The sequence below is a fragment of the Branchiostoma lanceolatum genome, chromosome 17 (genome assembly GCF_035083965.1).
Source record: "Branchiostoma lanceolatum isolate klBraLanc5 chromosome 17, klBraLanc5.hap2, whole genome shotgun sequence".
In the NCBI taxonomy this organism is placed as follows: domain Eukaryota; kingdom Metazoa; phylum Chordata; class Leptocardii; order Amphioxiformes; family Branchiostomatidae; genus Branchiostoma; species Branchiostoma lanceolatum.
In genome coordinates this window covers 8,035,663-8,060,206 of record NC_089738.1, presented here as the reverse complement: position 1 = coordinate 8,060,206, position 24,544 = coordinate 8,035,663, and the positions used below count along the sequence as shown (strand labels likewise).

The window sequence follows — 24,544 nt, the reverse complement described above, 5'->3', positions numbered from 1 at the left end:
ACCAAATTTTGCACACATGTACTTGAACGTATTCTTAACAAGTTTACATATGGAGGCATCTCAAACTCTGCTCATAATCAATTTTATGGCAGTTTGGCTATTTTCAGACCAAAAATGTTAATTGCACATACATGTATATAAATGCCTTGTATACAGTTGTTGGCACGCTTGGTTGCCCTGTGCGATTGTCTACTTAACCTTAAAGCAAGTTTGTCCCATGAAATGGACCGTCCTCATCTAGACTTCACTTCACATGACCCCTACACGACTCGGGGGCAGCTCAGAGTAAATTATTGTCGCGGTATGTCAGCCCATCCGACAGACAGCGCCCGAGGCATAGGTGACATAGTTGAGCGCGCCCTGTTTGTTTTATCTTGTCACCCTTAATGACTGTTTAATAGGTGGGGGACTCTTAACAGGACGATCAGAGAGAGGTCAGGAGCCGAATGTCACCTTTTGACCTGAGAGACAATCCCGGAAACGAAACGTTACTTAATACAAATAGACTAAACGGGATGCCAAAGGGCTTCTTCGTACTTAAAGATAAAGGTACAGCTAGCAGGCATCCTCAATTGAGGTGAAGCATGATGCTTTTTCAAGTAGCTAGTCAAGTAGTGCAATGTGCCCTCGCCACGGCTCGCGTTTTAGGCCAAGCACACCGGCTCACCCCTACTCTTCTCGATAAGTGTGTTGGGCTCTTTTACGTACAGGTTTGACGCTTGAGGCTTATGCCCGAAGCTCATACAAGGGGCCGCTGGCTTTACGTCACTGTCCGAAATGACGAATGTAATCCCTTGCAACATCTCATACCCACATACTTAATTAAACCAAGGTTTTATATTTTCATTAGATAAAACCTCCTTGATTAAATTATAAGCCTTTCACATACATCGGTTTGATTATGTAAAAAGCATTAATCGAGAAGCTGTGGATGAATATTCATGATATTTGGTAGTAGATGGGTAGGGGTCGGGAAAACGAAGGTCTCCAGTTCAATATTGGGTCTCCCAGCGGCCTTTCTAAGTACTGCAGCAGAGGCTCAAAGTTTAATTGAGGTCAAATTTTCTGGAAGTGCTACGGTCGTGATATTTGACCGGTGTATAGCTCTTGTTTCTGTAAGTAAATCTACTGCGCCAAACTATGCAAATTGAACTGTTGTGAACTCTGAAGCACTGACTTAATTAGGTTATCTTCTATCAACCAATAGAAAATATCTACTCACTCATATCAATCAGTTCTGTTTGCCAGCAACTTGCTTTATTTCCAACGCAAGTGAGTGGTCAAGCAACAAGTTTAAAGAATACAAAGCTCCTTAAACTTTACCTTTACCATGCTAAGCTCATTTTGGGCTCCTATTTCTTGAAACCTAATATATAGTGCAGCATAAAACCACACATTGTCATTTTACCACTTGAGTTTTCGTACCTTTTACATTTTGACTTGTTGTCTATACTATTTCGAACGTTGTAACGCTGGTCATTTGTTATGTGAAAAGACAGGTTTTTTTTCCAAAATTTTTCAATACAACATGTTCTTGGAAGCCCCCAAATTTGTAACTTTTGAAAGAGCATATTACGATTATAATTGTAGTTCTATCTCTTTCGTAATGTATATAGGTAAATTTGAAAATTTCTTGTGAACGAATTCTGTCTTTCCACATATTAAGAGACCAGTGTTTCAAGATCACATAGTTCAGTTGGCCTATAAAATGATATAGAAACTTTGTGAAGGTGCATTGTATGTTACAACGTTAGAGAATTGACTAATGTTACATTTCAATCTATTCTTTACATGATTGGTGAGAAATACAACCTATAGCTTGATTCTACATTTGCAACAAGAATTATTCACATAAAAATATTGGAATAAACTAAACAATACAACAGTGACTTTTAATGAAATCTTGTATAAATGGTTCATCAGGAAAAAGTTGGGTCCCCCAAAAGTAAACACTTTCGAAAATAGTTTCATCCAGTTGTTAGAACATAGGATATTTAGAGTTTCTTTTAACACAACCAGGTAATCTCACCAGCTGACGTTTCGGTGTCTGGAACGTCAGTTCTGTTCTGAGAAAATTCAGTTCTCAAAAATATACAAATAATATAATAACTCCTTAGATATATGATATATAAAAGCTTAAAAACAGACAGATACTAAAGTATAAACCTGTTTCTTAATGTTTAAGAGAAATGTTTTTCTAAACATATAAAAACTATTCTTGTATCTAATAAATACTTCTAACACATTGTTGCTTGTATTAAAGAAAACAGCAATCTTGAACTTCAATGTTATCTCAAAAAAGGTAACACTATCAAACAAGTTGTTTGGAAAAGACTCTACTTTGTCTAGTTTATATACCTAATATATAATATCCAATTTAGTGTTTCTTGACTGATATTTGTGCACTTTGTGATAACGTCATTGAAATCCTACAGCAAAGAATCATACTACAAATGTGACCTTTAGCTTATTAGGACAATCTCATGTTGTGCTCTTTTATACGTGGATCAGAATATCTTATACCCAATAGTGAGGAATGCAAGTTATCTCAACACAATGGAAAATAAAAACTTTCCGTAAATTTTCCTACTAGTGCTAATCATAATCTTCTTTGCAACAAAAATATAAATCCCTCCATCAAATTACCAAAAGTAGCTTATAATACAATTTAAAAGATATCACAAGCATAATCTCTTTCAATGCCCATGGAAAAGTAGCACACAATTCAGCAGATATTACAAGCAGAATCTCTTTCACTGGCCATGGAAAAGTAGCACACAATTCAGCACCATGCATTCCACTCAATGTGAACAGTGCACAGTGAAGATATACATGTAAACATTCCAGTTATTGTATTAATAATTTGGACTTGAATGTTCACAGCCCAGCTGGAAGTATACTCTAACATGTCCAAATATATTTTTTAGAATGGTCGTAATATCTTCTCTGATGTTAGAGATATTTGGAACATTTGGTACTGTGATACAATGTTATAAAAATATGTACCATATTTTCCAGCAGTTTTTTGTTTCTGTATATATAGGAAAGCTGGAAAAAGAGTACATATTTTCCACTGTCAATTCTGCAACAAACTACATATAGAGCTTTTGATGCTTCTCAGAAAAAGCTTATCATAATGCATTAATATAAAAATTAAACATGCATAATTTCATACAATTTTTTCTCTTTACTGCAAGATTTATTCTTGGCCACAAGCATTACATATACAAGTCATGCCTTTCGAGCTTTAATTTCAAGTGCAATTAATTTCAGGATACGACGAAAAATTGATAACCTGTAATTTTTACAGGTAGATATCAGAATGTATGCTAACCACTGCCTCGTGTGATCATTCAGGATAGGCACAGTTAGTTACATTCTTATTAGAGCAGTGGAACTCTTAGATTTTACATGTTGTCAAGTTTTATCTCTATTTCTTATTACCATTTGATGTCTAGGTCAACACATTATATTTAGTGCAAACAACGGTGCAAAGTTCCATAGAAAAGTAACTTAGCATACAACTTCACTGTACCAACAGCCTTAATGCTGTTTTCTTAGACTGCTAAATCATTCTTATCGCTATCTTCTAGGATAAGACGAATTCACTTGCCGACATTTACCCACATTTTCTGGGTATTTTTACGTAAGTTTTCTGACATGCATTTGGCTAGAATGCTATCCACACGCACGAAGAAGAAAACATATAAAAACACCCACCTTTCCAACTGATAGTACTATTGGACAATTTGATTAGCCTTTATGTATATCTACCTCTATATCCAACACACACACAAGAGCACACACACACACAGAGGCTTACTATACTTTGAAAGACTACTGTTGGTGAGGTTTCGAGGGTGTACGTGTCAAAGAGCTTAACAAGGATGCAGAGCCGGGCTTTTTTTGTGATCATCAAGTTAACAGCATAGTGCATTTCTTAAAAGCAGCTATTGTCTGATGCAGCAACAATTCATTCATTCCCTTACACTTACACTTCGGTTCACATTTCTAATTTTGAGTGCAACAACAAACATTGTAGAAATCTCATTAAATCTTATCATTTGGTTAACATGATTAGTTGGTCACTTTGCTTCTTTTAATGCTAGCCTTTTTATCAATGCCTTAGACAACTACCATCAAACAAAGGCGGAAGAACTGCATAACTATTCCAACCCTCTTTCCAAGGTTTGGTCGTCCTATCATTGAGCTATAGAGTATAAGAGTATACTCAGCCACATTATCTAGATTTTCTTATTCATCAAGAGGGTCACTGAAGTAGTAACATACACTGGTGTCTATTTTGATTTAAGGGAATCATGTCTCAAGTGCACACAATGTCTTAAGTTTATGTTTTGTCAAGAAGCTCTGAAACATTATTCCGTTTTTTCTTTTGGACACTTTATGGTCACGTTGTAAGGTCTTGGAGGATCTTTTAATGTACAAAGACACTTGAGCTACAATTCCCTGAAATACAAATGTGACACCAAGATGACCACAGATGGACTGATGACATCACCAGAATATGTTACAGAATTCTACATGATGTTCTACAGCCAGCGCGGGAAGGGGGAATGTCGTCATTACGAGCCGTAGAGTCGCGCGATGTCCTGGCTGTAGTGCGACTGCAGGTTCTTCCGCTTGAGTTTGAAGGCGTCAGTGACCAGGCCGGTGTCCGGGGTCCAGTTCTCGCTGCACAGTCGCACCTTCTGGGGAATCTCGAACCTCTCCAGCTTAGCTGTGGAACATGGAAATAAAAATCAATCATAGGCACATTCTGGGGAATCTCGAACCTCTCCAGTTAAGCTGTAATAAAAGGAAAAGAAAGATCAAACAAAAGTCCTTGATCCCCCATACTCACCCTCTTTTCAGACTGGGCAGGTTTTCTGCTGTCCGGACTAGACAGGTTTTTCCGCCAACCCAGTCTAGATGGCTGAGAAGCTACTCTTTCCAACAGTCATGATATTTTAGAGCAGACACAATGTAGGCAAGGTGGCCTTGTGGTCAGGGTGTTGACTTTGAATCTAAAGGTTCTGGGTTCGAATTCCTGAAGGCCGCCATGTTGTGCCCTTGGGAAAGGCACTTATTCCTGAAAATGAGTACCTAGACAGGGAACTCCAGGACCATGCACACTATACTGTTGTGTATTCATATGCCTGTACTAGTGAGGAAGTTTGTATGCTGACCTTCCTTTGCAGCCTTGTGTAAGATCTTCAGCACCTCCTTCTCCAGATCAGGGTTGTTGCACAGCTCTTCCCATTGGTCAGTCTTCAGCTCCATCTTAGCAGACAGGTTCTGGGAAGAAAACACAAAAATATTCAACAATTAAATATTCACCATACCTCTAACAGTCGTTGTTCACCTTGTAGTGTCTAGTGGCACATAGGGCAGCAATTGAGTTTTATTGTTTCTGTAGCAGAATATATTTTGCTAAGGAGGGATGGCAAGCCCTTCCGCTTTAACATGCTCGAGGCACCTCCTTGAACATGGGACGCCCATTTTACGTCTCTTCCGAAAGACTGGTGCAGCCCCAACCTAGATGCCCTCTATAGGATTTGGACCAGGATCTCCCAGTTACCAACTAATTGGAACCAGGAGCTCAACTGTGACTGCTACATACGCCTAACAGTGACACAGTAAAATGACTCAGATGTCTTGTCCTTGTGCCCCTATCCTTCAGCAGAAAAATCAAAAGGCTGACAAGCACCTTGCATTGGTTTGACTCAGACGTGCTTAAGACATGGTACCACGATTGTATAAAGTTTGATTCACCCCTACACTTTCAACATGGAATATTCCCTTCACCTATACTTCACATTTTCAACTATTATGGGAGAAACCAAAATCATAACAAATAGGGGGAAGCGTCCCTACCTTTAGGTGCTTGTGGTTGGGCACCACCAGAGCGATGGCGTAGTGCTGGTCGCTGCTGGCGTACACACAGATGTTGTCCACGAGAGAGTTGTTCTTCAGCGCGGCCTCAACCTTTCCCAACGACACATACTCTCCAGCCTGAAGCTTCACAAGGTCCTTCTTACGATCTGCAAAAAGTAGTTAAACATAAAATCATGACAATGGCATGTCCAGAACACAAAAAGCAAAATCATAACATTAATAACACAACCCCAAATTTAGGGTATCATTGTGATCATTGAGTATATGTTTCACTGTCCTAATATCTGTCTTGTAAAATTCTGTTTTAGACCTTGTTGACGGTTGTTATTGTTATTGTTATTGTAATTATTATTGGATGGGCCGACTACTCTCTGTTAGCAGCCAAGGGCTGAATTGCAAGGATCTTACAATTTCTGGGGCTAAATTGCAATTGTTTGGAGCGGCTGCCATTCCGGGCTAACTCAGGTGAACTCAATATGACAATTGCGCCAAGTGCATAGGACTGTAGGTTTTGAACCACTCACACCAGGAAGGATCCCTACTTAAGTGTGGTGGGTTATTTTAACGTGCTTGAGGTTGGATGTGTCAAAAACTCTATGACAAGACATATAATTGAATCACAGACTTCGAAAAAAGGATTTCAAAACAAAACACACCAATAATCTTGAGGCAACCGTCCGGGTGGAACTCTCCGATGTCTCCGGTGTAGAACCAGCGGTTTGCGCCCTCCTCGCGGAAGTCCTCGGCAGTCTTCTCCGGGTTCTTGTAGTAACCCATGGTGATGTTGGGTCCGCCCACCACGATCTCACCCCGTGGGTAGGGCTTGTCTTCCGTCGTATAACCACCTGGGGATAGGTACGTTAATAAAGTTTTAGAAGACCTTCCTGTACCAGACGGTGCATAGGGCGGCACCCATCTCCGTTTCAGTAGCCCTTTGGCCACACAACTTTGTGCAAGCACTACAGCAGGGGGCTAGTCCACTGATAGTGGTGTGTGTTTAACTGCCATGGTACTCTTCCCAAATGTTTATGTTAAGCTGAGAAAGGATACTATTTTTAAAGTCTTTGGTATGAATCACGACCTACCGTGTGCAAGGCCATTGCACCGGTCTGTGGTCAATCATAGACTTCTGGGAGGTAGGGAAGATTCTATAATCACATCACATATCATTACAGGTCACTGTAGATATAGAATACAACACATTATATTCCATATCCCGTGAGGTACATGTACCAGCCTGACCGCGGGTCGGATTGTCTGAGGGCCAGAAGGCGATCTGACCCGCGAGAGGGCTGGGACTGAGGGTGAATTGCCAAATACAGCGTGTTGCATGTTATACCCACCCGATAAAACATCACATTTCAATGCAAAATGCGCCAAAAGTTAACAAAAGTCTGTGTCCTCCAGCAAAAATTTGCATTACTAACAACAAATTTGCAATATCGGAATCCAGTAGTTTTCAAAGTGTGTTCAAATCATTCAATGGAAGCCCATGCAATACAACTTCGAAGACCATGCCATACCATATAAATAAAGACCTAAGTCCAGAACACCCATTTCAAATGTTTTCCCAGATATGACATAAGTACCCGTACAGTGTCTCATTGTATGATGCGTCAGTCATATTAAAAGCTTAGTGCAGTTACAATGTAAAATGGGAGCCACCTTTCTGGCACAATAAGAGGGTACTTTTATGGGGACCCCTGGTGACATACCAGAAAACTGCACTTGTAATAAGCTCTTACAGATAACTTGACTTGAGAAGCAAGGCACTCATGAGAAAACATGAGGATAACTTACCTTCCTCCCAGGCCACCAGTTTGATCTCATTGCAGATGAGTGGTGCACCCACTCTACCCGTAGTGAGGTCATCAACTGTGTACAAAACAAACAAACATACAAATGTTAGATCATAACAATATGTAAACATTTGCTATTCGGATAGCCTTAGCATACTCACACCCTAGTTGAGGCAAATTAAGAAGTTAATATGGGCCTATCTACTTCTATTAGGAAACTATCAAAAATGAGGAGATACTGTATCATAAAACCTCATGCATTTTTCCCTCAGCTCACTCATACCTAAGATCTAAAGTCTACATTGCTCCTCTATAAAATCAAGGATTTTGGGGGGGCAATTAAGAAGAGATACAACTAGCACTTCCAAAAAATTAGACCATAAACTTTGAAGTTCCACTGCAGTACCGTAGGAAGCTACTAAGAGGCCCACTATCGAACTTGACCTTCATTTACCCAACCCCTACCCACCTCTTAAATATCATGAAGATCCAATCACAGCTTCTCGAGTTATGCTTTTATATGATCAACATAATTATTTAACATACAAAAATACACATCCCACTGCATTATCGTAGGAAGCTGTCAGGAGGTTCATTCTCAAACTTGACCTTCGTTTTCCTGATACCTTCCCACCTACCAAATATCATGAAGATCAATCTACAGTTTCTCGATCTATGCTGCTTTCATGAAACGCACGTGTGACCGCAGCTACTCCATCATGGCAAAACCAAAAACATAACCTTCTGGCAAAGGTAATAAACATGAGGCCCACCTTCAGTAACAGTGCCCGCCCCGCATGTTTCTGTCAGCCCGTAGCCCTGGAGTACTGGGCAGCAGAAACACACGTTCATGAACCGTTGGGTGGTTGCCGAGAGAGGGGCCCCGCCTGACAACATCATCCTGATCCGTCCTCCAAGGATGGACCTCACAGGCTTGAAAATGGACCTGAGAAAAACGACACAAAAAAAATATCACAAAGATTAATTCACGTCTTATTAAGAGAAAGATTAATCAATCATGTTTTCCTATCCTAAGTTCGATTATCGTTTTTGGGAGAAATAGTCATTCTTGCTATAAGTATTGAATAACTGTATAATTCTACAATATTTTGGACTATTTCTTGAGTGGAAGAGCACTGAGAGAGTACCTGTTAAGCAGTGGCGTGTCCGACCCACTCTCCACAAGTTTGAGCTTGTATCCATACGCCACGTTGAACATGGTCTTTTTCCACTTGCCTCCTTCGTTCACCTTGTCCATGACTGTCTTGTAAATACGATCCATGATTACCTAGTGCATAAACATTGATTGTACACATTAAGATGGTATAGAAAACTGCAAGTCTTAAGGTTGCATTTTTTTCTTCTCAGCAAAGTCATAAACATTGAATACATTAAGATGGTATCAAAAACTGTGAGTTTTAACCGTTGCATTTTTTTCATCACAGCAAAGTCATAAACATTGAACACATTTAACATGGGTATCGAAAACTGCGGGTTTTAATGTTGCCTTTTTTTTCTTCTCACCAAAGTCATAAACATTGAAAACATTAAGATTGGATGGAAAGCTGTGACAGTTTTAAGGTTGCATTTTTTTTCACCACGGCAAAATCATAATCATTGAACACATTAAGATGGTATCAAAAACTGTGAGTTTTAAGGTTGCCTTTTTTCTTCTCACCAAAGTCATAAACATCGAACACATAAAGATGGTACCAAAAATTGCAACAGTTTTTTAATTGAAGGTTGCATATTTTTTCACAGCAAAGTCATAAACATTGAACACATTAAGATGGTATCAAAAAATGTGAGTTTTAAGGTTGCATTTTTTTCTTCACAGCAAAGTCATAAACATTGAACACAATAAGATGGTATCAAAAGCTGTGAGTTCTAAGGTTGCATTTTTTTTTTCATAGCAAAGTCATAAACATTGAACACATTAAGATGGTATATCAAAAACTGACACAGAGACAGTGTTAAGGCTGTTTTTTTTTATCACAGCAAAGTCATAAACATTGAACACATTAAGATGGTATCAAAAAATGTGAGTTCTAAGGTTGCATTTTTTTCTTCACAGCAAAGTCATAAACATTGTTTTTTACAGTACTTACTGGTACCGCAGCCATAAGTGTTGGCCTCAGCACGGAGGCATCACCCTTACTTCCTTACATGGAACACATTAAGATTGTATCGAAAACTGCGAGTTTTACGGTTGCACTTTTTTTCTTCACAGCAAAGTAATAAACATAGCTTTAAGGTTGCGTCATAATCATTAGAAAATTGGTACTTAGTCCAGCATTTTCATAGTGAATCAGATGCTACATGTATTTGTTTGAACTGGAAACTCAAAGTTTACTGCAAAACCAAAGGTTTTTTACAGTACTTACTGGTACCGCAGCCATAAGTGTTGGCCTCAGCACAGAGGCATCACCCTTACTTCCTCGCTTGATCTTGCTGGACTGTGGGGGTAAAAGTAAGAATTAGCTCACCTTGCAGCCACTCTCATAGGATGAGCTGCTAATTTGATCTGATATATGGACAGTCATGATTGGTTTCCTTCACAACAATTAGCTTGTCTTGCAGCCAGCCTCTCATTGGTTGAACTGCTAATTTGATTTCATATGGACAGCTGGGATCGGTTTACTTTACAACAATTAGCTCGTCTTGCAGCCACTGTGTCATAGGTTGAACTGCTAATTTGATATAATATGGACAGCTGATATTGTTTAATAATTACTTCACAACAATTAGCTCATCTTGCAGTCACTCTCTCATTGGTTGAACTGCTCATATATGGACAGCTGGGATTGGTTTACTTCACAACAGCCCTACCTGGTCAGACAGTGTGAGAGGTGAGGAGTAGCCAATGGGGGTTCCACTCTGTCATTGGTTGAACTGATAATTTGATTTGATATGGAGAGCCATGATTGGTCTACTTCCCTACCTGGTCAGACAGTGTGAGAGGTGAGGAGTAGCCAATGGGGGTTCCACTCTTTCATTGGTTGAACTGATAAGTTGATTTGATATAGACAGCCATGATTGGTCTATTTCTCTACCTGGTCAGACAGTGTGAGAGGTGAGGAGTAGCCAATGGGTGTTCCAAACGCAAGACAGGACATCTCAGCACTCAGCTCCAGTACATGCGCCAGTGGCAGGTAGCCAATGTACGTATCCTTTGGTCTGAAAGAGAACAGCAAAATTGAAATTTATTTTCCAATTCCTTATAAATGTAGTTATACAGTTAGCAACTTTTAAGGTCACACTTTTTGAAAAGCTTTTTCTGTTCAGAAAAGCAAGGCTTTTAATTCTAAGTGTTGAAAAAGAAAACAATTTTTTTCTCTCTGCACTTTCTTATCAAAGTTTGGAGTCTACAACAAAACTGCAGTTTTTTCCTATTCCACAAGGAGTCACTGCAACACACTATGGTACAAGGAAAGTACATTTTACACATATCCAAGTCCAGGGATCGAGTCATAGAATAGCCAGGCTTTAAACCTGAAGAATTTCAAAAGATGATTTTTTCTCTGCACTTTGTTTTTAAATTCATAAAGTTGAAAGTTACAACAAAACTGCATTTTTTTCCTATTCCACAAGGAGTCGTTGCAACACACTACAGGGAAAGTACATGTCCACAAACCCCAGTCCAGGGATCCTGTCACACTGCCCAGCCATGCCCCCTATCAGGTTCCTGTGTGCTATCATGACACCTTTAGGCAGTCCTGTGGACCCGCTGGTGTACATGATGACAGCCAGGTCATCTGGGATGGGCGGCTGGATTGGACGGTTTGCTGCAGAACACCACAGGTAAATATTCATATAAACAAGACTGTATCAATATATGCGCTCTCAAAATTCCACATCAAAATTGACATATCCATACAGGATGTTCCTTGCATGGTGGGATACAAAATGGCGGTGCCCATAGGCGGAAGATAACCTATACAGGTGTTGCTACCGCAAAAGCATGTGAAAAAATAAAAGTTTGGCCCCCCAAAAAAAATTGCTTTCATCATGAGATCTAATGATGCCAAACAATAGAGTCTTGAAGTTCATTTTGTTCTTTCAGATCTTCTTCTGTAACTTTGGAATTGATTTTGGCATTCTACAACATTAGCATTTGCTTTCCAGTATTTTTTACAACTTACATATTTGCTCACTTTGCAGCTGCTTTGTATGATTTACAGTATGGTTGAAAACCTTTTTCTGTGGAAACGGGTAATTAATGCGTGCAGGGATGTCATGGATTTATTTGAATCAACATGGCCTAACTATTGTGGTTCTGTGATTATGTAAACAGTTTGAATAAGGGAAAAGTTACCATTTTCAGCTCTGGTGCCCATCTCTTCCACCTGAGCCATGGAGAGGATCTGGATCCCTGCTGGGAAACCCTCGGTCAACGCCGGCTTGTTGTTTGATGCCTCCATGTAGATGATGTATTGCACTTTTGGGATCTTACCTGCAACATTCTGAAAAAAGGAATAGTAATATGAAATAAATGATTGCCAACACAAAACCTTTCCCAGTATGGATGTTGAGCAAGTTTTAGTTTACATTTAGTGTATTATTTAGAAAATGTACCATTTCAAGTCTTTAATTACTGTACAGCTTTAATAATACACTCTTGGCTAAAACAGCAGTTTGAACTCAGTTAGGCCATTGTTGATTTGATTATATGGATGACAAGGGGTACCCAGAGGATGTCATCCATATAATCAAATCAACATGGCCTTATATAGTTTTCACAGTTATAATGTTTTTTAAGTTGACTGTGCATTTCTTTTATTGGTCAAAATGCTCTGCTGCAGTGCCAAGGAAGGCCACCAGGAGGCCCATATTCAATCTTGACCTTCATCTTTCCAAAACCTATCCACATGCCAAATATCATCTCAATCCATCCAGACCTTCTTAGCATAATATGCTAACCACAAATATCCGGCAACACAAATAAACAAACAGACACACCCAAAAGTATTAGTTATCACCTCCATTTTAAATGACCGGTAAAAAACATGCTAGAGACTCTTGTCTAGTTACCTTAATCTTTGGCAGTAGTTCGGCATTAGTGAACACGTGTGTGGCCTCGGATTCATTGATGCCGTGAGCTATGGCCTCCTCTCCAAGGGTCGCATAGATAGTAACCACTGGAGGGGAAACAAGCACAAGATATGGTTTTGTACAATATCATCAGAGAGCACTAATTCTGAGGCTGAAATAATAACAGAATATAAAGGAACTCCCCTAAAACATAAACTTGACAAAAGAAAATTAATTCTACACTATTCTGATATCATGTAATCATGAAATATACATGGCAAGAAAGACATGCTCTTTTAAAAGATACATACATCTTTGTACAAATAATCATGTGTGTATGTATGTACTAATATGTAAATCATGCTAAATGTAACAGCTATACACATTACAGCCTATGTAACATATGCATAGCTGTTAGATTTACATAGTAGATTACCATATATGCCGGTGTGCATTAAAAAAACACAGTATACAGAAATCACAACAACCTGTGGTGGTTGTTGATATGTCATGTCCTTGGTGCTGAACATGTTTCTTAAACAAGCTAGCAACACAAAACTATAGCTACCATGAACCCTTTCTTTCAATTCCTATAAAAAAACTTCTGTGTTTCTTACTCGTTCTTGCATGATCTTCCAACAGACTATATATGTCCTAACTTAAGTTGATGTCTCATTCCAAAACACCTTTTTAAGCCCCTTTGTTTTTTCAATGAATGACCTACATTTTCTGTATGCTATGTGCTGGACAAGACATATCGGTTAACTAGTCGCGTGACCTAGTTGTTGTAAAAAAATGTCAGATCTCATTGCCTTCCTCTGTGACCCTTTTAATTCTTTTCCAGTTGTTAAAGCTACCCCCTGTTCATACCTTTACATGGAATAGTCCTAAATTGCTAAAAATACATAATTGACTTCTCCCGATATCACAATTGCTATGGACAGGAAGATTTCAGAACATAAATTGTCCAGGGTTTTTGACAAGATGGGGGTTTAGAAACTGCCAGGAGGGGTTTAGAAACTGCCAGTCAATCGATAAGATGACAGTTATAGTGCTCTGACAGCAGAAAAACGTGGTAACGACAAACCCACGCAAAAATCCATACCGTGGGGTTTTATTGTCACCTTTGCATTGCAAATGCTTGAAATTTGGGTTACTCGAAATCCTAACATCAATCTCTTGTTAACTTGCTATTCCCAGACTGACTTTTTCTTCAAATTCTATTCTTGAGCAATGTTTAAACTACTATAGGCTTCATTCACTGCGAGATTTGGCTATACTCCTTGTAACAATGCTCAATTTAGATTAAGACATATCCTGACTTTAAGGTTCTTTTCAAACTAGACATACAGTATAATTACAGTACCTATTATTAGTATTAATCAATTTCAGAGTCAATCTATTATTTTTATTTTCACTGACTACAAATATGTATACATGACAATATGTAGATAGCGTAATAAAGACCGTTCTCTAGGTATCCTCTTGAAAATCATATTACCAACATCTCAAACTTTGCTGTATATTTGGCAATAAAATCAAACTTTAAATTGATAGGATTTTTAAAAATTCCAAATGCTTATGTGCTTCTGATATCAAAGAGTGTTGACTTAAATGATAACCTGTCTTTTCAAGAGTCTTTAGATAGTTTTATCTGTATCTGTATCTAAATGGCCGGTATAACAGCAGTTTGGTATACATAACACACCAGCTTCTCAGGTACGTGGCACAGCGGTAGTTGGTTATATCACACTGAATAACCTGTCACACCTAGCGTTTGCATATCTGGCTGCAAGCGTTCTAGTGAGGATGCTCTTGCTGTACTTGACCTGTACTGATTTTATTTTCTTAAAGGACACTTACAGGGGTAGTTGAACTTGAAGCACGCCTGCGCTGTGACCATCCAGTCCGCTCGCGTCTCCGCCAGCATCAGGACGTTGTTGCGCGGCTTCTGTCCGAGGGCGGCGAGGCCCTGTCCGAGGCTGACTATACGCCGGTCCACCTCTGTATACGTCTGCCATTTGTACTCCCCTAGAATCACCTGTGATGAAAAAAATATTTTTAGAAATTCTTTTAACTTTAAGTTATGATAATCTTAAGCCATGCTGTCATAATTTCTGCCTTAAGAAAATAGGTGACAAAAATGAAACTAAACATAGTAAATAGACATTGCATTTAATTAGTTATCTAATTTTATTTTTAATATCAAAAATTAGCTATTCAGGCATTTAGACTGTTTGACCTAAAAATGATAGATTTAAGAAAAAAATTAATGTATGGAATTGATAAATACATATCTTAAAAACAAAATATACAGTGCTGATTAATCTACATCTGTAATAGTTAGACAATTTTCTTTTAATACATTTGCTATTCTGATATGATAATTGTTATTACATCGTTCATATCATGTTTTTTAAAATTTGTGTCAATATCAGTGACTTATTTGCAAGCAAAATTATATTTACAAAGTGAAAGGTTGAAGAAATGCCATCATTTCCTGAATTAACTACATCTTTAACATGATTTTTCCGCAAGAAAACCACAAAATTCCATTTTATGGGTCTATACAGTGATTTACAGTTAACTCAGGACCCAGCTAGAATGAAATTCCCAACGGCCTTGTGCCCTGCCCATATATGGTCATGCTGCTGATTCGATCAATAAAATGAAAACAAGACCCCCTACCCTCCCCAAACACCTGCAGACGACTCCATCAACACCAAAGTATTTGAGTTATGACTAAAAAATAATGATACAGTCATCGTAGAAATAAAAATTCTGCCTGTCATGTAGAACTGTTAAATTCTAAATGGCTCGGGTGTACGGCTTTGAATAATTGCTTCATTGTTTTTCATTGGACCAAACATAATTAAGTTAGTGCGAACTATCATCATCTCTAGTAATGATGACAATTACATTGCACTTGCCAGTCTTCAGTACTTAAGTCTTTTTTTGGCACAATGCCTGTTTAAAATAGCAACCGTGGACTAAAATAGCTGTTCAACTCTATGACCTGGGCATACATGTATAACATAAGGCCTGGATGCTATTTTTCTCTTGAAAATAAATTGCAAGCAAAACAATATCTTGGTTCATTCTTTTTATAGCTAAAAAAATCTATCCTTGACATTTCACTTCTTATTGTTACAAAGGAACATAAGACATTGTGCAAATGATTACTATTTACAGCATAATAAGGAATTGGTGGCCGTGGGGTAAAAATAGCTAATCGTTTCAGCCAACCATCCTTTTCTTTGGGAAGTGAAGACTTTGACCCGATTCATACTTTAAGTTGGAAGATTTTCTGGACGTACAACAAAATTATACAAAATGTCACCACAATGGTGATTATACTTTATAAGAACAAAGCTTTGGGATGTACCTTATCGCTAAGATCACCCTTAGAATACATTGCCAAGATGGGAGTTACATTTGTATGTCACGAAAGTAAGATTTGGAAAAAGCCTTTCTTTCTTTTCCAGGAGCCTGTGTGCTTATAATATAGAGGCAGAGCATAGTGCTTAATATTAATAATAAAATATTGTCACCACCTTTTGTCAATTTACCATGGTGGTTAATGACCGGTGTCTGTAAGATTTAAGATGTGACATTTGGAAAAAGCTGTTTCTTTTTTTCAAGGAGCCTGTGTGATTATAACATAGAGACAGAGCCTAGTGCTTAATCAAAGATTGTCACAACGTTTAACCTTTTTTTCAATTTACCATGGTGGTTAATGACCCATGTCTGTAAGATGTAAGATGTAAGATTTGGAAAAAGCCTTTCTTTCTTTTCCAGGAGCCTGTGTGCTTATAATATAGAGGCAGACCCTAGTGCTTGATAAAATATTGTCACAACCTTTTGTCAATTTACCATGGTGGTTAATGACCCATGTATGTAAGATTTAAGATGTAAGATTTGGAAAAAGCCTTTCTTTCTTTTCCAGGAGCCTGTGCTTATAATATAGAGGCAGAGCCTAGTGCTTTATCAAAGATTGTCACAACGTTTAACCTTATTTTCAATTTACCATGGTGGTTAATGACCCATGTCTGTAAGATTTAAGATGTAAGATTTGGAAAAAGCCTTTCTTTTTTTCCAGGAGCCTGCATGTGTGCTTATAATATAGAGGCAGAGCCTAGTGATTAATAAAATATTGTCACAACCTTTTGTCAATTTACCATGGTGGTTAATGACCTGTGACTGTAAGATTTAAGATGTAAGATTTGGAAAAAAAGCCTTTCTTTATTTCCAGGAGCCTGTGTGCTTATAATATAATAGAGGCAGAGCCTAGTGCTTTATCAAAGATTGTCACAACGTTTAACCTTATTTTCAATTTACCATGGTGGTTAATGACCTGTGACTGTAAGATTTAAGATGTAAGATTTGGAAAAAAAGCCTTTCTTTTTTTCCAGGAGCCTGCATGTGTGCTTATAATATAGAGGCAGAGCCTAGTGATTAATAAAATATTGTCACAACCTTTTGTCAATTTACCATGGTGGTTAATGACCTGTGACTGTAAGATTTAAGATGTAAGATTTGGAAAAAAAGCCTTTCTTTATTTCCAGGAGCCTGTGTGCTTATAATATAATAGAGGCAGAGCCTACTTTTTAATAAAAGATCTCACAACCCCCTTTTTTTTAAATTTACCATGGTGGTTAATGACCCTGTGTTGGTGAGATGTAAGATTTGGAAAAAGCCATGATCGTTTTTCTCTAATTCTTGAACAGGGTACAAGGAGGGAAATATTATAAAGAGACTGTTTTCTTTAAATTTGGCTCTTGTATAAGTAAGATATAAATCTTACACACTAAGGGTTGAAGCATTGAGATATTTTGAAACGTATTCCTCCAAAGTGCGTGGGTGTTCCTATACCATCACGACCCTGCGAGAACCGAACACGATTCAAACACATGCTTTTTGCGCACACAAAGGGATGGCTGACAATCTGACATGTCCATTTAGTGAACAAGCTATTTCCCCGGGGTTCTCCATATGTTATGCCCAAGCCTCGAGTGTTAATAGGGGGACATTCTTAGTGAACCCTGTGGTATATCTAAGGCAGCGGCATTCTTTTGTGGTGAGTATTCCTTCCTACGGTCACTGCAAACAGTATGCAAATAGCGACAGCTGAGAAAACCTTTATCGTGGACAAAGCACTACGTTAATGACTTCGTTTATATTCTACTTACCCTAGTATTGACGTCATGATCAAAGCAAATACCAAGCTGATTTCAATGCCAAATTTTAACAGACGTACAAGCTTTTCGATTCATACATTTGCATTTATGGAAGGGTGCATCTACATGTATAGGATGTTTCTTTCATCTTTATAGCAATATTTGTTTGGAATATAAGAAAAAAAATTACAAAGAATCAAGTTTGAAAAAGGTACTTTTCGGAAGCAATCATAATAATTGCATCTGATATAATTGTTGCTTACTTTGGATAAACATATTAACATGTAAGATAAGAATCCTATGAAAGCCATCTGCTAGAACTCTCATCATAGTAAAAGACATTGACCTGACATTTCCAAAATTATGAATTCTCCCATTCATTGAGAATTCCCAATAGATTGTTTCCTTTTTTCCAACACATTGTAAGGACATGAACTAAACCCCTACCCTAACCGGTATAATTCCTTCCCGCGCCCGGCTTTATTGGGAATTGCATTCCATGAAAATTTCATGGGGAAGCGGGGCGTGACCGGGACACGTACACATGGAATCTCGCATTGATTCCATCCTTCCAGATTCCATATCGTGATTCCATCAAGGAATTTTTAAACCATTTCCCAACATTTTCATCTTTCACAAACATAAACCATGAGATTTCTATAAACTACAATATTGTTTTAGATGATAAATTAAACCAATTTCAATCATATAATATAGCTTGAGTCTCAGTTACTGGTCCGAATAGAATTATGCTTCGTATATTCATAATTATTGGTCCAGGACATAGTAAGGGTGGGATAAGCCATTGTAATACAGTTAGCGGAGTTGAAATGGTATCTAATAATGTGTACACAACGTAATTCGTCAATGTTTACAGTAACTGAGCACACAAAAATTATGGGAACACGCAAGATGTAGAAGATAGGACTACAAAAAGGCTTCTTTTTTAGTAAAACACTAAGCACCAAAAGTTTCACATAAAATAAAAAATAATCAGTGGATAAGATAATGTTTTGGGGGCTTTTTGTAAAAAATATATTCAGTTTAAGCTAAGATATATATATAAAGACACTACATCTACATGTATTGATTAGGCTGAAATCTTGAATTTGACCATTTGTAGTGACAGTGCTATTCCATTGAACTATCTTGCAATGTTACGAAGCAATCCTTAAATGCCAATCAATTGACTGGAAATTTAAGATCAATTTACCAGGGGTCGGTTTCAAATCAATACTTTTAAATATCATAAAAGGCTGTAAATGGGGTAATTGGAGAGTCGATTTCTCACCTTTTTGAAAACCTTCCCGTTGGGTTGGACCTCGTCCTCTTCATTTAGTAGTTCCCGGGTTCCCAGGCATTTCTTGGTAGCGTACAGACCCACGGCACGCGACCACAGCTTATCAATCGTGTCACACTCTTCAAACATCATCGTCTTCAGCTCGGGGGAGTCCACGCTGCGGTACGGCGCCGCCAGGTTCCCGTCCTGGGGGCGGGCGCGGATTCTCCGCGACATCTTGAGCTTGAGGGCGGCTAGTACGACGGATATGAGCAGAAGCGAGGTGAGAGAGAGGACAGCTAAGAGGAGGAGTGGGGAGGCAGGCAGATACTGAAGCACACTGGCAAGCTGTTCACTGAGCATGTGCCAGGGCATGGTGGTGGGCGTGGCCTGTGGAAGAGACCATGCTGTTAGTAGGGGGGTTGCAACATGGAGGGACTACGTTAGCCTTCTAGTACTGTGTCAGACTGTCTAGTATATATAGTATTCTGTGTTATTTGCAAAATATGAAATTATATCTAAAAAAAATAATAAAATAGGATAATAAAAAAAGAACAAAAGGAAATGCTGTTAATACATTATGTTTTGACATGGAATTAGATGCCCACAAAAAATAAATGAAGGTTTATAAGTGTTAATTAAACAATGAAAAAAATATTGTTGAAAGCTGACTAATTATGATATGCACACTAGAATTAAACCAACATTTATGAAATTTATCATGATGGAAAAAATAGCAAAACAGAACTAAGAAAAGTCTTAATACATGTATGTCATGAATGAATTTCATACAAATCTTTCAGCTTAATGTTAAGGTTAGGATATATTGAGTAATGTCTATTATTTCACAAGGTCAATGACATAATCTGTGTGTGTTTGGCAAACAAAGGCTGCATAGTAATGAGGTCACATGAGGTCGGTGATGACATCATGGTATATCAACCACCTGCACCCATGGAATTGACTATTACTAAGTAACTTAATCATTAAGTTAATGTATGCACAAATGTCACTAGCAGTCACTATATTGTATCTAACAAGAAAAAATTACAGGACTAGCAACACATGAGTGACAGGATAATATCTACTTGTGGAATGATAGACAGAAAAATATCAAGAGCAATTGCTGCCATTGAAAGTCACTACTTTCTTATCGTTTATGTTTACTGTATGACTAACATTCTGTTTGAAGTTTAACATACATGTATGTACTATGGTCTTATTACCTTTGGCAATATGGTTATGGTTTTAGAGCTGTTTGTGGTTACTGTTAGATGTGTTTGTTTTGCATGGTTAGACATTGTGAATGGCACCTCGTATGAGGATGACCTGAACTGAACTGAACTGTGTTTGTTTGCTTGTTTGTTAGTAGACAGCATAATTTGAGAAGCTGTTGATAGATCTTTAATCTTATGATATCTACAATCATCAAATACAGTACATTTTTCCTAATATCTGAACAAGAGAAAATTGAGATTTACATTGTGGATTTAGAACTTATAATGTAGCATGGGGATATGAAAAATGACATTTTGATTGATGCCAACAGCTTGTCTGTATCTGTACACAAATGTGGGACTACTTCTGAAGTTACAGGGACAGATGCAGTCATTCGTGGAAAACAACAGCTGACCATCACCCCATCTACAACAATGCTACAGTCATCATGACCTTTTGTGGTTGTTTTCTGGTTTGAAAAGTTATTGTTTTCTCAATGTCATCAACATTCGCCAATGCAGCATATAATAAAACAGCTCTTTCAGAAGTGTCATCACAAGTTCACAGATGTTATTTCCTAAATAAAATGACACAATGTGGGACTACTTCTAAATTTACAGGGACAGATGCATTTCATTGGTGGAAAACAACAGCTGACCATCACCCCATCTACAACAATGCTACAGTCAACATGACCTTTTGTGGTTGTTTTCCGATTTGAAAAGTTATTGTTTTCTCAAAGACATCAACATTTGCCAATGCAGCATATAATAAAACAGCTCTTTCAGAATTGTCATCACAAGTTCACAGATGTTATTTCCTAAATAAAATGACATGAATGGTTTCATTTTTCAAGGCATCCTCATTTGAGGTGAAGCATGATGCTTTTTCAAGTAGCTAGTGGTAGTGCAATGCGGCTTCGCCACGGCTTGCTTTTTTTGGCCAAGCACACCAGGTCACTCTTCTCGATAAGTGTGTTAGGTTCTTTTACGTGCAGAGGTAATGCCTGAAGCTCCCTCATACACGGGACCGCCGGCTTTACGTCACCATCCAAAATGATGAATGCAATCCCTTGTAACATGTACGAGCTGAAGTCGACCCCCAGTATCAAACTCAGGCCCTAGGATTCACGGAATTTGATCCAGATGGTGAAGCATCGGGGTTGCTTTACCACTTGTGCAACGAGGACATATAGTCAAAACAAATTGGTTGATTTGGCCAAAGTAAAAATGTTACAAAATGTTGCTAACTACACTCACTGCTTTTAAGTCTTTCCTTCAACGTTAAGATAGTAATGGTAAGATTTTATCAGTGAATCCAGGTATATCCAAAGAACATAGATTGTTGACTTCCACAGTGGAATTGACCACTCTTGGTAATTAACTTCACTACCAGGCCTAGGGATGCTAATTGTCCTACTGATTCACTGTCTATTGAACTGTGTTAATTTCACTTTTTCTCATTCAATTGTCTGTTGACAACTGCCCCCTTTCTGTCATTCAAAAATGATTAGACTGTCCTACTAAACCAACCTAGTTTGATTGTAATGCAAATTATACAATTGTTGTTCCAGACAGTTTTACAATCTTTCTCACATCACATTGAGCAGGGTTTTTTTCCTTCTTCTTAATTTTGCCGCCATATGTCTAGTGTTCTGTATCAATTCTAAAGCAAGCCACCCTGGACATCGAACTAGATTTATTTAGTGACCCAGATTGAACATTGTCTGCACAATTGTCAGTGACAACACCCCCTTTTCTATCAATGAAGAATTTCACATCATTATGCTCTACATGTCTTTACCAAGTATTTGCAACAACAGAAAATAATTGTCACTAAATCCCTTCATGGGCATGGATTTCGCCAATAAGAATAGATTGGTCATTTCCACATGCAGCCGTGAAAGTTAACAATCCATGCATCTTTAAAAATACAGTAGCTCTTGAATGTAAAATTACATGGTTGTGATAGGAATTTTTGCCACACCAATCTACCAATTAACCAAAGTCTTTAAGAGGGCCTGCATGCCCCTTTTACGTAGAGTGTAATCGGCCGTTTTAATTTTACGTAGAGCGTTGCCGACCACTCCATAATTTAGCGTAGAGCGTAGGGGGGCTTTCTGAATTTAGCGTAGAGCGTAGGGAGGCTTTCTGAATTTAGCGTATTACGTAGCCGGCCCTCCGAATTTAGCGTAGAGCGTTGTCGGGACCCCCCCATGCAGGCCTTCCTTTAAGGGTTGGTTAAGATAAAGGATAACTGATGATGTCTAGTTTGTGTTATATGCAAGGGAATTTCTCACATGCAACCAGCTGCTTATCTAAAATGTTTACAGTGACAATTCTTATCAGAAGTTAATCAGAAGTTCCATTAGTGTATGCAAACATATTGTACATTTGAGGTTTGTCATTACATCTGCAAATGATAAAAACCCAGACTTAAACTACCCGACCTCTGATTTCCTCATTGTGCATATGTATCTGATACATATGCACAATGAGGACTTCAAGAGTTAAAACTTCCGCAATGGCAGGACCACTGTTGAGCTTTTACATGGACGTTGTCTGCAGTTTGAAAGGGAATTGCCAGGGGGTCAAATCACCCTATCTTATATTAGTAATTTTTCACGTGAAGTATGTATCAGTTGGTCACACCCATCTGAGCAACGAGGCTGTTACAATGCCTTTTAACATACTCAAAGCACCTTTGCAATCATGACACCCAATTCTACGTCCCTTCCAAAAGATGACTGCAGCTCCAACCAGAATGCCCTTCCTTGGATCTCACCGGGTCTCCCACTACATCTGTGTCGACAAATCTTTCTAACTCTAAAACAAGATCCTGGATCTGGGGATATACTTTCAAAACGTTTATTATTTCTTTGCCACATCCCCTGGGGAAAGCAAAGCCAACATACTAACCAACTAACAAACCCTGATTGAATTATCATCCAGGCAAATTGAAGGTCATGTATACAGAGTTTCACCTTCCTTGGCCCTTGTTAGGCTTCTACGTGTACTAGTTCACGTTCAGAGGCACATTTGAGTCCAAGGCCAAAGTCAAGGGGAGAGAAAACAGCATGCATCCAAGCTGCAATACTGTAACTGTTCACATTTTTGCGGTGGTTCAAATGTAACATCTTTACCGTGAAATCAAAACGCAGCAAAAGTGCTTGTTCAAATTTTTCTGTCTTCTGCCTGCCAACCTCCTTGTTTCAACCACGAAATAAAAAAAACACCGCAAACACTCCATTTTATTTCCTACCGCGAAATTAAATCCCCGCGAACTTAAAGGCATTTACAGTATTTTCATAAAGCAGCTGAAAGCTTACGTGTCCAAAAACAGGAAGCGATACCGATCCGTCATATTTTATATTTTGCTCGAATTTCTGCTTGAAAGAGCATAATTTATAAATGCAAAATCAAGTTCTTGAGGAAATCATGAGGAGAAATTAGTGACACCGATCTTGAACGTTTAATATGACGTACAAGTTTACATCACATCATCAAAACAACGGCATGGTGTCACGTCGTCACAAAAAAATATGCAACTTACCGACGTTTTTCTTGGAATAAATAAGACGACAGCAGCACAGACCGAACCCTTTCCTTCCGTCAAGGATCCTACAAATATGCGGATCAGTTAGAAAAGGATAATCAGCTGGAATTTGCCGGAATTATGGAATTTTTGGCAGGGACACCCAACACTCCCGCCCACTAGCAGGTGATCTGTCTGGTTCTAATTTTGGGGAATATTGCGTCATACATCACGTGATACACACACGAAAGGGCGTAGTGGGGGCGGGGCTTGTACAATATTATCAAAAAGATAGCCGTAAAATGATATTTATCAGAGAATAACGATAATTTTCTATTAATTGAAATAGGGTCATCAGTAGCTAATTTCAGAGGAATAATACCGAAACTGGACTGTCTGTTGTTGTGTTTATGAGGGTCTGCATGTTCCTTTCCGTAGGCTATTTTGATTTCCTGTAATTAAAAGACTGTCTCATTCTTATTATTCTTAGCGAGTGATAAAATTTTCGCTAAACTTACGCAAAAGTATTACCTTCCCTGATTTTAACCGTGATTTTAGCGAAAAATGTAAGGGATTCGCGTTGTCGGTATCCTTCATGCAGACCCTCAATT

At 38.4% G+C, this 24,544-nt stretch overlaps 1 protein-coding gene across 2 annotated transcripts; it reads right to left on the bottom strand.

Annotated features, from left to right (window-relative positions):
- Positions 1 to 1,231: 1,231 nt before the first annotated feature.
- On the bottom strand, positions 1,232 to 24,151 carry LOC136423079 (long-chain-fatty-acid--CoA ligase 4-like). Of its 2 annotated transcripts, none has more exons than XM_066411096.1 (15): positions 23,952 to 24,151; positions 19,194 to 19,571; positions 14,589 to 14,766; positions 12,726 to 12,832; positions 12,010 to 12,157; positions 11,329 to 11,479; positions 10,748 to 10,871; positions 10,079 to 10,150; positions 8,843 to 8,982; positions 8,468 to 8,640; positions 7,696 to 7,770; positions 6,552 to 6,740; positions 5,875 to 6,041; positions 5,187 to 5,295; positions 1,232 to 4,738 (listed from the first exon to the last, which is right to left on the bottom strand). In XM_066411096.1, the coding sequence occupies exons 2-15, from the start codon at positions 19,554 to 19,556 to the stop codon at positions 4,584 to 4,586; spliced, it is 2,151 nt and encodes a 716-aa protein (XP_066267193.1). In that variant the 5' UTR covers positions 19,557 to 19,571; positions 23,952 to 24,151; the 3' UTR covers positions 1,232 to 4,583. The 2 variants fall into 2 exon arrangements, with proteins under 2 accessions (XP_066267193.1, XP_066267194.1); XM_066411097.1 differs by having other exon boundaries at positions 19,194 to 19,435.
- Positions 24,152 to 24,544: the final 393 nt, after the last annotated feature.

Coding starts and splice junctions, on each gene's coding strand:
- LOC136423079 (XM_066411096.1), bottom strand. CDS start 19,556: ATGCCCTGGCACATGCTCAGTGAACAGCTTGCCAGTGTGCTTCAGTAT. Junction 10,872..11,328: donor GACAGGATCCCTGGACTGGG/GTTTGTGGACAT, acceptor GTTCTCTTTCAG/ACCAAAGGATACGTACATTG. Junction 8,983..10,078: donor CACTTATGGCTGCGGTACCA/GTAAGTACTGTA, acceptor TTTATGCACTAG/GTAATCATGGATCGTATTTA.